Here is a 14,438-nt window from a genome sequence, read left to right as displayed (position 1 = left end):
ACGATTCTAACTATTTTTCAACGTTGATTTAACATCATGTGCTATCTGGGTTCCCACCTCAGGAATGTTTTGCTCTCAGCAACAATTAATATTAATATGTTCTCATATGTAACTAAGCATCAGTTTCTTCCCATTTTGTTTGTTGCCAACATTTTCTGCAGACCATCGATGAGTTTTGCTCCCGCCTTGCGAAAGACGATCCATCAGTTTGTTCCTACCTTCACTTATTTTCCTATAAACCACAGATTTGTATTTCATTGCAATCTAGGTACATCATACAATTTTAGGCACTCAGTCTCAGCACCCCAGCCCAAATTATTTTATGGATTTTAGTGTTTTTTTTGCCATCTTTAGATCATAAATGACCACTTCCTGTCCACTATTTTGAACACTTTTTGGATGTACAGCTCTCCACAGTGTGTCTGTTTGTGCCGTCTTCTCTTCATTCTTTCCAAAATGTCACCTTGCCAGCCTCTGCACAAATTGTTGCCAATTTTGCCTTTTGTTTTCTGACATTTTTGTAATTCTTAACATTAACATCAGGTTTTCTTCACGTCTTTCAACATCACCACGAGACAAATTCCTTCTGGAAATATCCCAAAACTATTGAAAACTAAAAAAGACTGATTCACTGGAACTAAGAATGATCTACTTCATTTTAACAGGAAAAGCTATTGTTTTTGTTTTCTTGTCTTTTGCTAAATGTCCATCAGAAAGGGAGCATTTGTCAAATTCCCTGTAAGGTCAAATCAAATGGTGTGAAATGATGAAACCGTACGGAAAATATTCAGACCACTTTAAATGTTTCACTCTTTTCCAAAAGGTTTCAAAAGGTGTCATGAATCTACATTCAGAATCCCATCTTAACAGAAATGTAGAATTTTTTGCAAATTTTTTAAAAATCGAATAACTTTTTTTAATAAATTTGCAAAAATGTCTACATTTATTTTTTTTCTGTCGAGGTGAGTGTACATTCATGAAAAACAATATGAACTCTTTCGATTTTAGCAAATGCCTGCAATGAAACAAAGAGTGAAAAATTTTAAGTAGTCTGAATACTTTCCATACCCACTGTTGGGTCTTCATTATATTATTCTGTAAATCTCTGAAAGGCAAGAAAATAAAAAAACATGTCATAACTATAATTATTATTATTCCCTGTGATTCTGACAGAGATGCATCTAACCTGGAAGCTAAAATAAAGCAAAACGGTCTTAAAATAAAAATAAAAACACAGACTGCACATTAGCTGACATGTTATTGCGAAAGCAGATGTGTCCATCAAAGTCCTTCTACTCACTCTTTGCTTTCTCACTCTTGCGTGAAGGCTTCCAGCGGATGCAGGAGCGATGCTCATCCAGGTAGAAGAGTCGAACCAGTCCTTTGGATCCCGCCTTCAGCTTCACCATCTGCGTCCCGGACTGCATCACGCTCATGCATCGCTCCACTGCGGACAACGACACACAACAACCGCGCTGAGAAAACTCATTTAAAACACAAAGGGAGCAGGTGTGTGTGGATTTATTTATATTTTCTCAGAAGGAAGTAAGGTGACGTGTCACAGAGTCGCACAGTCATTAGCAGACAGCAGCTGATGTGACTCAGCGTCCAAGGTGCAACAGAGATGCCACTGTGTGAAGGCACAAGGCTGCTTCTCTGTTACCCACTGACCTGCTGCCGGGAGAAACTCAGCAGAGGGAATAAGTAGAAATGACCCAAAGAGGGACACTCATCTCATCTGTATCTTTCTCTGTTCTTAGTTTCGCTGAAAGCCTGAGGGCTGTTCAAAAAAAAAAAAAAAAAAAACTTTGCATCATGCTGAGGCAGGTGGAATGTGTTTTTTTCTTACACACAGAAACAGTGTCTGTTTCTGAGATTTCCACCAAGTGCTAAAGCAGTAAATGGGCAAATCACTGCTTTAAAGGGGTGATGGTATGTGTTTTACATGCACACTGAATCATTTCACAGCACAATCAAGTAACTATACTGTCTTTAGTTGTTATAAAAATGCTCACATATGGCTTTGACTTTGCGATTTAAGTCCTTGATATTGTGTCTCTGTCTCTTTAAGAAAGCCCTGCTCTTTCCAACACTCCGCCTTCAGGAAGTTATCACAACGGCGCTCATCTATCAACGCTTTAACAACGTTTTTATCAGCGTTTCACCAACAAGCAGTTTGCATTATGAGCTCAGCAGATGTGCAGTTCCACCTGGTGTTTGCTAATTGCTGCTGGCTAGTCTGAAGGAGCTGAGTGGGGAGGTTTTTGCGGGATGGCTGCTCTGTGAGAAGGAAGTTTGTAAGCTTGGGTTCTGCAGCTCTGAGGAGGAGCTTCGTCTTCAAAAGCGGCGCTCGGTCCCACCAAGAGTGTTTCACAGCTGACTGGTTGCCAAAGGAGATTAAAGGATTTCTCAAACATGCATGAAGGAGTCAAAGCAACACTTCAGGTGTGTTGTTGATGAGGGAAGAGCATTACAACATAATGTAAATTTCAAAAAAGTCAAAAAATTTGTTAACATATTTTTAGAAGTAATTAAAAAACATCAAATCTACTTCAGCATCTTCAGATCTCAGAGTGAATACAGTCCAGGTGTTGATGGTAACCGGCTGCTCTTTGGTGTTTGCTGCTGTTTTGTTCTTCTTTTTTTTTTTGATGGGGAAAAAGAATTCAGATGAATTCATTATGGTGTCACTTTTGAATAATGCTGTATTATGTTCTAAACAGTGTGGCATTTTTAAATGTCACTACCCATCAGCTTCAACACGACTCACCCGCGAGCTGATGTGCAAACTATTTTCCGACAAAGCACTCATGGGCAGATGGTGGCTCACCAAGGCACTGCTGTGCTACAACAAGTCTGCAGCGTTCTGGCAGTCACCTAAAGCAAAGCTTTAAGTCATGGATCTTTAAATGAGCAGAAACAGGAAAAGTGGAGGAGAAAAGAGAGGCGGAGATGGGAGTATGAAGGTAGTCTGTCTGATTGTTGTACTGCCCAGCTTTACAACAAGCATAAAAGGTAAAACTTCAGACTTTTTGTTTTTTGTGACAGCGTTTTCAAGAGACACAGACAGCAATGTCAACAAAAAGTGAAATTTCCCTCCTCATTAGTGGAGCCTGTTATGTACGTACGAGCGCATTCACTGTGCTGCAGATGTAGGACACAAAGCATGCTTCAGCAGCACAGATATATAAACTAAAACTCACATCGCATGTTGAAAGGTAAAGCATCTGCTCTTTTCATATTTTCAATCTTTGATGTCTAGTTTAGTTAAAGATCAGCATCTGACAGGGAGAAAACCTGAATGCATGACCATCAATATACAGGATCAATAAATACTTAATTTGGAATTAAGTATTTATTGATTACATGTCTCATGTTGGGGGTGCTTTGTTCTGTGTTATTCAAAGTGCTGGTTTCCCACCATATAGAAAATTCAATTTTGCTCTCATTTGACCTGAGACACATTTTCTTTTTGTCTCCTACTTGGAAAACGTTAAATAAAACTTCTTAAGACTTTATTTCAGACCAGATTTATGGCTCTCTCCCTTGACTACCTCAGATTAATGCTCTGATTTAATCTAGGCCTCTTTTAATTGTCTCAACAACTTTGTCCCCAAAACATCCGGCGTGTTCTTGGGTTTTCATTACGCTGCTTGCTCACTACTACTTCATATGTCAGGCTGCAGAGCTGTAGGCGCTGGAGAATTTGACTACCTTTTGAGGAAGTAATTCAGCCATTTCATTCAGGTGTGTTGGATCAGGGACACATCAAAAGGTTGCAGGACACTGGAACTGAAGATCCCTGCTGTATAGAATATGTATTGGGTGATGTAAAAAGGTGTAAGAAATTCAATATACTACTAAAATGACTGCTACTGTACTAGGACAACGTTATCATTATGTCACTGTCATGTTATTTCCCTTAGCAATTTCTCCACATGTTTATGGATGCCTACCAATAGCTAGCCAGAATATGAGAGAGTCAGCCCTACTGTTAGAGCCACTTCGAGCATTCTGCATCCTGACGTGAGTGAATCTCAGTATAGACAAAGAGTCCCTAATATTTAAGTAGGAGTTGTGTAAATTCATTAGAAGTACATCAGTGAACAAGCATAAATAAATAAATAAATAAATAAATAGCAAGTATTATTGTTGTTACATGTTTTGTCTTTGCATTTCAGGCATACCATACAAAGCAGCTGTGCCACTGTGTGCCATTTCATGCATTTGCCATTTCGACTCAATTGTCATAAAACTTTATTATTGTAATATTATGACTTTATTCTTGTAATTTAAAATAAAAATCATAGCCTGGACCTAATATTCAGTCATAGAGTCGGCCTGAAGCCTAAATAAATAGAAGCTTGTAAAAAGCTTGTCAAAAAAGATGGCGGCCTTGGGCAAGCTGACATCACTGTTAACTATGGAAATCCAATGAGTTTCTATAATTCAGATGTTCCAAACAAATTTCCAAAAGTTAAATCTTCAAAAACCAAAAAAAAATGATTAATAAAATTATTGTCCAGCCTTACCAGTGCCACAGAACATTGTTTTACTTATCTAGAAATAGACAGCGGTAACCTAAGGGTCAAATTACATATATGACAAAATTATATAGATAGAAAGGTGAAGATATAAAGGTATTTAATAAGAGCAAGATCCATAACAGAGTTTTGGGGTAAGTTAATTGTACGTCAAAAATGGGATCAGTTAAGCAAATTAGTCAAGACCAAACTGTGCAGCAGTTTTCAAAACTGAACATTTTTTGAATATTCACATCTTAAAGTAAAAGATTGATGAACATGGTTGTTTTTGGTATCCAGCTGTGACAAAGTTTGACAAATGAAAAACTTTACAAAAATTTAAGGGTAAAATATTCTTTTTTTTTTCTAAAGTAGTAGGATTTCGGTGGTGTTGCAAAAAGCACACATTCAGAAGCTGCTCACAAAAACACCAAAATGCCTCTTCTGATGACACGGATGATTATCTTCAAAGACAGCTAAAGTCAAACCACTCATGGCGCTAAAACACATGTTTAAGCATGCTTGACAGTGCACACACTCAGCAGAGCGCTTGTCAACAGCCTCTCTATCCCGAGGACAGGCTTTGGTATGAATTTTGTTTGGATATTTGACAAGTTTTTCTTGGTCGCAGATGCTTACTCCAGGGATTATAAAACATACAAAAAAACACATGAATCCTGGAAATTTAAATCACCTAACACAGTGAAAAGAAAGCCATAGATCCACCACGGAGATCACAAGCTGCCATGTACAGTAATTGTGGAGTTTCTGGGAATCTGTTTTACAAATGCAGCTGGATTTTAGTTCATTGCTAATTGTATTAAATTTCAGCTTGTCACTGGAAGTAGGGAGAGATCTCTGACAAGGGATGTGGCATGATGGATTTAGAGAAAACCTAATGGATTGCTAGGGTCAAGCTTTCTAGCATCTGAGCATGACGTTACATAAAATACAAGGGATTACTGTTGTGAAAATCCGAGATTACAATTGGTTAAATAACAAGCCACGGCAACTAAAATTCAGAGAGACGTCTTCGCATGACGTCTCTCTGACTGTCGAATGGGAGGAGGTAATATAAGAGTTTAAATATTGCCTTTTTCCCCAAACTCTCATTATACGTTTTTATATGTCTAAACGTATTGATTTTTAGGGGATCAAAGTCTGTCCTATTTGAGAAGCGAGGTCTGGGTCAATATTTTTTTTTTTGCCTCATTTCTTTGTTGAAGAGCAGCACTTATACTGGATGCTAACAGATGTTTGCAACAATTACTTTTATGTATAGAATCTAAAGTAACAACACCGGTAAAGTAAAATGACTTCATCTTCAGCGATCTGAAACACAGAATTGACCCATTGTAGCTTGGTTAACTAGCGGACTGTTTACTTTGTCGTTGTTGACCAGCAGAGTGACGGAAAGAAAAACCAGAGACTTAAAGTTTTTAAAAAAAATCTTGGCTGAGTACTGCAAGGAGGAGCTTTGAGAAATTGGGCGGAGCTTTGTATGAGGTAGCCTTTATGCCTCCCTAAATGGCTACCAGAGGAGATTCAAGTATTCCTCAAACATGCATGAAAGTTGAGCATCAAAATATTGCATCACAAATCTTTTTGTGCATACACAACAGTTCTACATGGGGCCACAGGTTACTGAACAATCATGTTTTTTGGCCTCTGAGAGGAAGCCGGAGTTCCCCGAAAAAACCCATGAATACACAAAGAGAAATAGTGAACACAAGCAGAAAGCCAAGACGAGATTCAAACCCAGGACTTGTTGCTGCAAAGAAACTGTGCTACCAACTGTACCACCACACAGCCTCCCTATATTTATCCATAAATTTATAGTTGCATCATTTTCTAATATTGTGCAAACCTTGTCTCAACCATTAACTCTTCCATTATAAGCCAACATGTTTCTGTAGGGATTAAACAAACCTCAAAGCTACTCAAATAATTATTTATGAGCAAATATTTGTTGAGAGAACTTTAACAATAAGTTACACAAAAGCAACGAGATTATGAGGAGAGAACTTAGTCCGAGAAATGTGTTACTCCAAAACAAAATAAAATAGGTCACAATGAGTCATTCATCTTGTTGGGCCACATTTGAAATCGACAGCATCGTTAACTACTGAATTCAGAGTCGTACTGTGGCTTCAAGTACTGATCAAATCCAATAGTTATGATGAGAAGAGATACTCACAGACAAACAAAACAATCTTGTGACAACAATGTAGGGCAGAATAAAGCAAATGAATACTTTTCATAATTCCTAAAATGATTGAGATTGCTCTTAAATCATGTCCTTTAAGATAAATGTGTTATTTTTCCGTAAAAAGAAATCTTGTCAGTCTTTGGCCAAAACAAAAAAGCATCTGAAGATGCAGGACTGACATTTCAAAGTGATAACTTCATAAAAGACGTAGCCTACAGCCATTACACTCCCACCAATTCTTGATATATATATATATAGTTTTTTTTTTCAAACTGATTCTCCAGCAACTCACCATCACGATTTTACGACAAGTACTTCAATTTAAATCAACTAGGCATGAAAACTGAAAAAGTGGACAGAAAACCCCGTGGGCGACGTATTATCTGTCTGGGAACAGGAAGTCAGATGATGATCCTAGATGAAAATTAATGCCCAGTAGATTTTTTTTATTCTTTTGCATTAATTGCTCTGTGCCCTAAACATTTTCATCATTCATCTCTTCCTCCATGTCCATTTAAGCAATAATCCTCAGATCATATAAGTCAGACAATATCATTATCTATCCGGCCGCAGAGACGGAAAATAGGACTTGGTATCTCTTTAACCCCCAGCTGTCAAATTGATGTGATCCTGTACGGCCCTGTGCCATGCTTTGTGGTCTTTACAATGTCTGGGTTTGATCAGTACTCGCTGTGTAATCCTACAGAGGATTTAAAAAGACAAGAACGCTTCACCCTCATAATGATACCTTGAATGTGTGTTCATATCCAATCATTTATTTTGTTTTATTAGGATTGAATGTGACAATCTGATACAAAGCGGTGCATCAAACTAAAGTGGAAGAAACAATAATAAATGGTTTGGAAATCATTTCTGTTCTTTTTTTTTAAATCAAAACAATTAAAACTCAATAAAATTGGATGTGGAGCATATCTATGAACAGCAGTTTTTAAAGTCTTGCTAGAGATTTCAAGGTCTGGACTCTGATTGGGCCATTCTGTGGTATAAAAATACCTTCATCTAAAACGTGGGAGTTGAAATAATTTTCATTTCAGGTCAAGATCCAGAATGTCCTCAAAGGGCCGACTCTGGCAGAATCTATTGATAAAACTATCCAATGACAAACGGTTCAACTAAATGGCCGTCTCTGCATTGGATGAGTTCCTCTTGAAAATAAATTACATTAAACATCTTTTCACCTTGATGTAATTTGGCAAAAAAAATTATACATTTTGATAGATTTTTTTTCCCTTTCATTTCACAGATATGTAGAAAATGTTAATAAAACACTACAAAATACACTTAATGGTCTTAAATATGACTATTGGTAACGCAAGAACATGCACACTAAAAAACGAGAACAGGTGGTCCAACTTAGAAATATTGCGCTAATTCGTCACAAGTAATCAAATTAAGTTCATCCAAGTTCATTTTTAAATTTTTACTGAGTTGTAAAGGTAAACAAAGTAAGTTTGACCAACTTCACTCAATTACTTGTCACTGATAAACACATATTTTAAAAGTTGGAACTCCATTCTCTTTTTGTAAGTGTGTCTTATTTGCTTGTGTCTTCAGTGTTTGTAGCTGATCCACTGCATCCATGTGTGTAAAAAACAAAAAAATCAACTCATCATCTCTGTAGGCGCAGAGCATAGAGGAGATCAAAGCTTTGTCTTGGCAAAGAGACCGAAGCCAATTCAAACACATTTTAATAGGGTAAGTGATGAAGAAAGCCCTTCCTCACTTAGATCCGTCTAAGGAGACTAAAACACAGAGCACCTGGTGTGACATTATCAGTGACGCTGGTTTTTATTCAGCTGTCGTCCTCAATCAGAAAAAGCCACACACAAAAAAAAAATAAAAAATCAGGAGTAATGTTTTGATTCTTCTGTAAAACATCTCTCTATTTTTAACAGTACTGGAAGTAAGTTGAACGGACAACACTGCGTAGTTTCTACATGATTTATTCATATCTACATACATTTATATTCACTGGCATCTGCCCGGTTCTTCATGCACTATTCATGCGTCGGAAGGCGCCCGCGCCAAAACAACGTGGCAGCCGATTCAACTGTGATGCAACACAAGGAGCGCGGCAATCAGACGACAACACAATGGGTCTGAATGGAGGGGCTGGCTCCGGCGGTCGCCTCTTGCGACCTGAAGGGTGATTGTGTGCAGAGGTTTAATCATAATGTGCTTCAGCTTTGGTTGGCTGGCTGGCTCTGAATCGCATAAATAACACATGATTAGTGAAAACGACCGCCGGTGAATTTACCCACAGTCTAATAAACAAGATTTCTGAAGGTTCAAAGTGACGGTTTTTGCTCATCCTGGAAATGTTTTTTGATGCATAAACATGAGTATCTGCTCCGTGTGATGTTATAAATAGCACGAGCACGAAAAATGATCGCCATGCAACCTGACTGTCAGCGATGCCTGCGTTGGAAAATGGCCTGCGCTGTGACAGAAAAAGGAAAACCTGTCGATTAAAGTAGGAAAAGTTGGATAAGGTAGAGGAAAGATGCTTTATTTTTTGGCAGTTAAGTTTCCTTAAATGTCACAAAAATGACAATTTCACACCACATTTTTTGTTCCACCTTACCAGTTTGGGAGAGTCTGCATTTGTGCGGCACGGCCACGGTGCCTCCGATGTGGTAAATGTTACACGCCAGGAGGGACGCCCCGGAGGATTTTTCGACGGCGCCGTAGAAAAAGGTCGATCGCACTTTTCTCTTCGACAAAACCGCGCGACTGAAAAGCGAAGAACAGATTTCACCCATTTCTTGGTCAGGACGCGCAGAGAACAGCCAGAGTTAGGGTCAGTCCCAGAACGCAGCAGGAGCAGCTGCGGATGAAGTTGAAACCATCAGCTTTTCCTCTGACTTCAGACTTGACTGAATTCAGACTTCAAATGTGGAGAAAACACTTCAAAACTCCTGCTGTTCATCTTCCTCTTCCCCCGTGATCTGATCTGCAACGGCGCTTTCGTCTGTTTGGAAACACACACACACACTCACACACACGTCTACCTTTCTGGTCATCTGTTCTCCACTCCCACCTCCTGTTTTGCCATCCACTTCTCTCTGATGTTCGCAGCTCTCTCAGAACATGTGCAGCTGAGGCCGCTGCCGCAGCGCAGATTTAGAAAGCGCGATTTAGCAGCTCTGTTATTGTTGCTTATTGCGTGATTATGGGAAGAGAATGGGGCAGCTTACCGGGTGGGTTCATTCAGGTCAACCAGTGGAATACGGGGATAAAAACGATGACATAACATTCATAATAATGCACTACCAGAAGTAAGATTTAATGGCTGGACATGTGGGATGATGCGTGTCTGCTTGTGTGATAACAGACGAGTCAATCAACGCACATCTGGCTGTCTTTCGTGTAACGCTCCCCTGATTCAGAGGCCTTTTTTTTTCTTTTTTTTTTTTGGTCTGTTACAGTTTGTCTGTTCACAGTGTGACTGCAAGTTGACAGAAGACCTGAGTTAAGTTGTTTTTTACAGGGCATTTCTGTTGATGTGGCTACTTTAATTTCCAATAAGAGCTGGAGTGATTAATCGTCATTAATCGTGATTAATCGTCATTAATCGCGATTAATCAGATTTATTGCGATTAATCAAGTCATTTATTAATCAATAGCCAATTGATTAATTGATTAATTGATTAATAAATTACTTGCACACCCGTTTCACCTTCTAAATTTTCTGTTTACATATGGTCTCTGGACTTCGAATTTGAACAATGAAAATTATAATTAATATATCATTATAATTATAAACTCCAAAAATCTAACACCAGTCTAAAACACCACACATGTTGCACATTCATGGGGAAAAGTCCTACATTCACACGATTTGTGTCTGATGGATCTGTTTCTAATCTGTAAAGTTTCTTATGGCAAAATCTGTTTGAAAAGAAGAGTTACAATAACGATACTATAAATGTTTGGTATTTTACACCATGCAGTTTCCTGCAAATAACATGGCCGACTTGTGTTAAGGAGACATAGGTTATTTGCTGCCGCACTTCAAAACATAAAAACCATACCTGAAGAGGAAAAACTCTTCAGGTATGGAAAAACTCTTCATAAACTTATTAAGAAATGTAAACCTGATATAGTCTCGTTTTAGACTACTTTTGCATTGCATTGTTGTAAAGCAACTGAAGTTTCTGAAGCTTATAAAAAATGAAATGTCTGCCAGAACTGGGATTCCAATTTAGAAAGTTGCATAAACAGCAGTATTACCTGATACTGCAGAATATGTGATTTAATCTCCGCCTGACATAATTTTTTTTTATTATTAATCTTATCTTTTGTATATCACAAATACACCACTGCTCAAGAAACAAAAGCAAAAGTCACAGCAATAACCTTAAATTGTTGCTTAATCTCATGCTATGCTATGCACACCTAGAGCTTAAAATGGCTGACACAGCAGAGGACTTCATAGATCTCTTCCAATTAATTCAGACTTTTTACCACTTGAGAGCTCCCATAGTCAGGTTATAAACCAAGGGGGCCGACTTTGGGCTCTCGAGGACCCTCGAGAACCCAGTTCTTTCCCTGGTTTAACGCACCTGGATCAAAGCATGGCTCATTAGAAGGCCTAAGAGGAGCATTGACAAGGTGAAAAGGTTGTTACTACCACCAGGGAGAGAACTAAAACGTGCAGGATGCTGGCCCTCGAGCACCGACTTTGGGCACCACTGTTATAGACAGACGATTGAAAGTCCAATCTTATTTAGATACAACAAAATCCAACCTGGCATCTGAACTTTCATTTCATCTTCTGTCCAGTTGTATCTCGTATCTATTACCACACAACCTCTTTTAGGGCGGAAGTCACAGCTATTTCTGGAAGCATAGACAGCTTCAAGGAAGTACATCGTTATCATGTTGCGTTACCGGTACGCCTCGTGATTGTTAATAAATCAAACCAGTTTCCCCACCATGCAGCCAGAATGAAGTAAAACTCAGTGTGGCATCACAAATGCCAACTTCACAGATAAATGGAACAGCGGGAGGCAATAATGTCAGACATCAAATGACTAATGGACTCTTTTGGTGAAGAGCAGATTGAACAACCTGCACACCTCTGTGAACGGGCACCATCAGGAATCTCACCTGTAGCTCCACAATCTCAATTGTACCAGGTAGTTAGACCTAACGCTGGGTTGTCACCTCATTCTGTGTTTTTGTCTTAAATATTCCCACTGATTATTAATTACAAATTATACAAAAATATGCTCATTTTTACTTTTTTCAGCTTAAGTCATAAGTGGGTAACACAGCATCAGGAAAATAACTGCAATATAGGTGTTAAAAAATGTGATCATATTGATCTACATCAGACGCCTCCCACCCGTCTCCTCAGAGCCCACTGACCTGCATCAATATATCGATCAATCAATCAATCAATCAATCAATCAATCAATCAATCAATTTATACCAATAGGTAGATTTGGTTAAAGTGAGGTGAGTCAGCTTTGGTGCCAGACATTACATCGTCACAACAATAAATATAAATATAACATGATTCAAAATGGCCCCAGAGTTCAATACTTTGAAATATTAAAAACCATAAAAACAGTTTAAAAAAGCAGACTCAAATACAGCAGCCTCGTTAGGACAAGCTTCAGAAATAAGATAAGATAAAATAAACTAAAGCTAGCATTGTAATATTAATATTAAAACAACACTAAATTGAATTTTGGAAGCTTATGCCAAGTTACATGCAAGAAGAGCGTTTACGCATATCGTTTGACGAGTTATAGCTGACAAATTATTGTACTTGCAGCCCTCCTTTGCAAATGAAATATGGAGATTGTGATTCAATATATTGTTCAAGCTTAGTTTTTAAAAAATGACCTGTCCAGAGCGTATCCCACCTCTCGCTGACCTTATGACCAGGAAGGAAAAGTGTTTTTAGATAATGGATGGAATGGAGAAAGATGAAAGCAGATTGTTTAAAATTTACTGTTTAGTTTTGTTCTACACGGAAATGTCATTTTAGTTGAACTAAAATGTAAGATGCATAATTTGACTTGAATGGAAATGGTTCTTTGATTGTGCTTTGAACATAAAAACCTGAGGCACACAAATTGTGTCAGAAGGATAAAAGTTTAATGCAAATCTACAAACATAAAGAGAACTGTCACTTTGAGGGGGTTTGTTATCTCTGCAGGTGTGATAATCCCATGTTTCAATATAATTCTCCTTACACTGCAAAGGAGTCATTTCCTTTAATGGGCTATTTAAGGGGAAAATGTTATTTATTTATCTTTGTTAGCCAGATAACACCACGGATTTTATAACCACGCCGAGGTAATAGATGAGAAACTCCAAATTTTACCTCCTGTAATCCAATAATGAGTTTATCAGAAATATTGGCCTGAATTTGAGATTACGACATCCAGTCCTCTTCCTGTTCAACTGTTCCTCTAAGGACACTAGGCAGCTTATAAAATTAAATTAGTCAGGCGCACAGCGCTGTGACAGATGATGACTTCTGGATAAATGCGTAGGAGAAATCAGGCCCTTTCATGGTGGGAGGAACTCTGCTGCACATTTGTGACAGTACTTAGCCAACCCCTTGACAAAAGTGGAATTGTGTCACTCGCTCAGCCAGCAGGATTCAGCACACAGCAACTGAAGGCTGGTCATATTTTATCATCATGTCATAAATTGTAAAACAGGATGATTAAGTGTCATTATTTTAAGTTCAGGTTGCCCTCTTTATTTTCTGCATTTAAGATGAAAGGTTTCCCAGCATGCAGGAAATAAACGGTAGATCACATGACTCAATCTGTTGTCAGTCGGTGTGGTCCAGAAGACTATTTAATTTAACCACCTAATTCTAGACTGGATAAGGACCCTTATTTATCTTGTGACCAGGCACTCTGGAGAAGATTACAATCCTTGGGCTGCTAAGTCTCCTAATTATGACCAATATCCACCATCTGCATGCCGACTGGTTATTCGGGAAGGATGCTAGGAAAAGTTGTCTTTGTCTTTAAAGTACGAATGTAAACTTGTAGAATTTGCTAAAACAAAAAAATACCATGTGCTTTGAGCCTAAGATTGATCTTTTTTGGTAACTTCAGATGAGTTTTGGTATAAAACACAAAATTTACCCGGATCTTAGCCAGACAACTTCGTAAACACCATTTGAAGCATTCGATTACCAAAATTAGAGAATCCTCTGATGGTAATTTAACCTATGACATGGATAAAATACATAAGACCTTTGAAAATTATTTTAAAACAGTATATTCTGCCCCAAGATCAGTTAACATAACTGCTATTGATAATTATTTGGCAGCTTTGGATCTACCTTCACTAGGTCTAATCCAAAATAAAACTCTAACTGCCCCCATCACACAGGAAGAATTAGATACAGTTATTGGACATTTGAAAAGTAATAAGTGCCCAGGTAGCGATGGGTTTCCAAATGAATGGTACAAGACGTTCAGGAAGGAGCTATCTCCTGTCCTGCTTGAATCTTTGAACTGGACATTGAGCAGAGCTGAGATCCCACCATCTTGGAGAGAAGCTGTAATATCTGTCCTCCCTAAAGAAGGGAAAAACGTTGAATACTGCGAATCATATCGCCCGATCTCAATTCTGAATGTCGACTATAAAATTTTTACATCAATAATTTCTCGGAGATTGGAGTATTATTTGTTAGACCTAATACA

At 38.2% G+C, this 14,438-nt stretch overlaps 1 protein-coding gene across 3 annotated transcripts in view; it reads right to left on the bottom strand.

Moving 5' to 3' along the window:
- Window positions 1–916: 916 nt before the first annotated feature.
- Window positions 917–14,438, bottom strand: part of LOC106948177 (1-phosphatidylinositol 4,5-bisphosphate phosphodiesterase eta-2) — a 39,213-nt gene continuing 25,691 nt past the window's right edge. The window contains exons 1-2 of one of the 3 annotated variants that reach the window (XM_015033713.1): window positions 9,338–10,264; window positions 917–1,447 (exon numbers count right to left, since the gene is read on the bottom strand). In XM_015033713.1, coding sequence (XP_014889199.1) covers window positions 1,293–1,447; window positions 9,338–9,515 — 333 coding nt within the window. In that variant the 5' untranslated portion in view covers window positions 9,516–10,264 and the 3' untranslated portion in view covers window positions 917–1,292. Of the gene's footprint in view, window positions 1,448–9,337; window positions 10,265–14,438 lie in introns of those variants that run through there. The other 2 variants (XR_001425124.1, XM_015033714.1) reach the window with 2 other exon arrangements.

The sequence above is a fragment of the Poecilia latipinna genome, unplaced genomic scaffold (genome assembly GCF_001443285.1).
Source record: "Poecilia latipinna isolate Pla-1442-1.1 unplaced genomic scaffold, P_latipinna-1.0 Scaffold276, whole genome shotgun sequence".
Taxonomy (NCBI): Eukaryota; Metazoa; Chordata; class Actinopteri; order Cyprinodontiformes; family Poeciliidae; genus Poecilia; species Poecilia latipinna.
The sequence above is the reverse complement of the archived record's forward strand: the minus strand, read 5'-3'. Positions and strand labels throughout refer to the sequence as shown.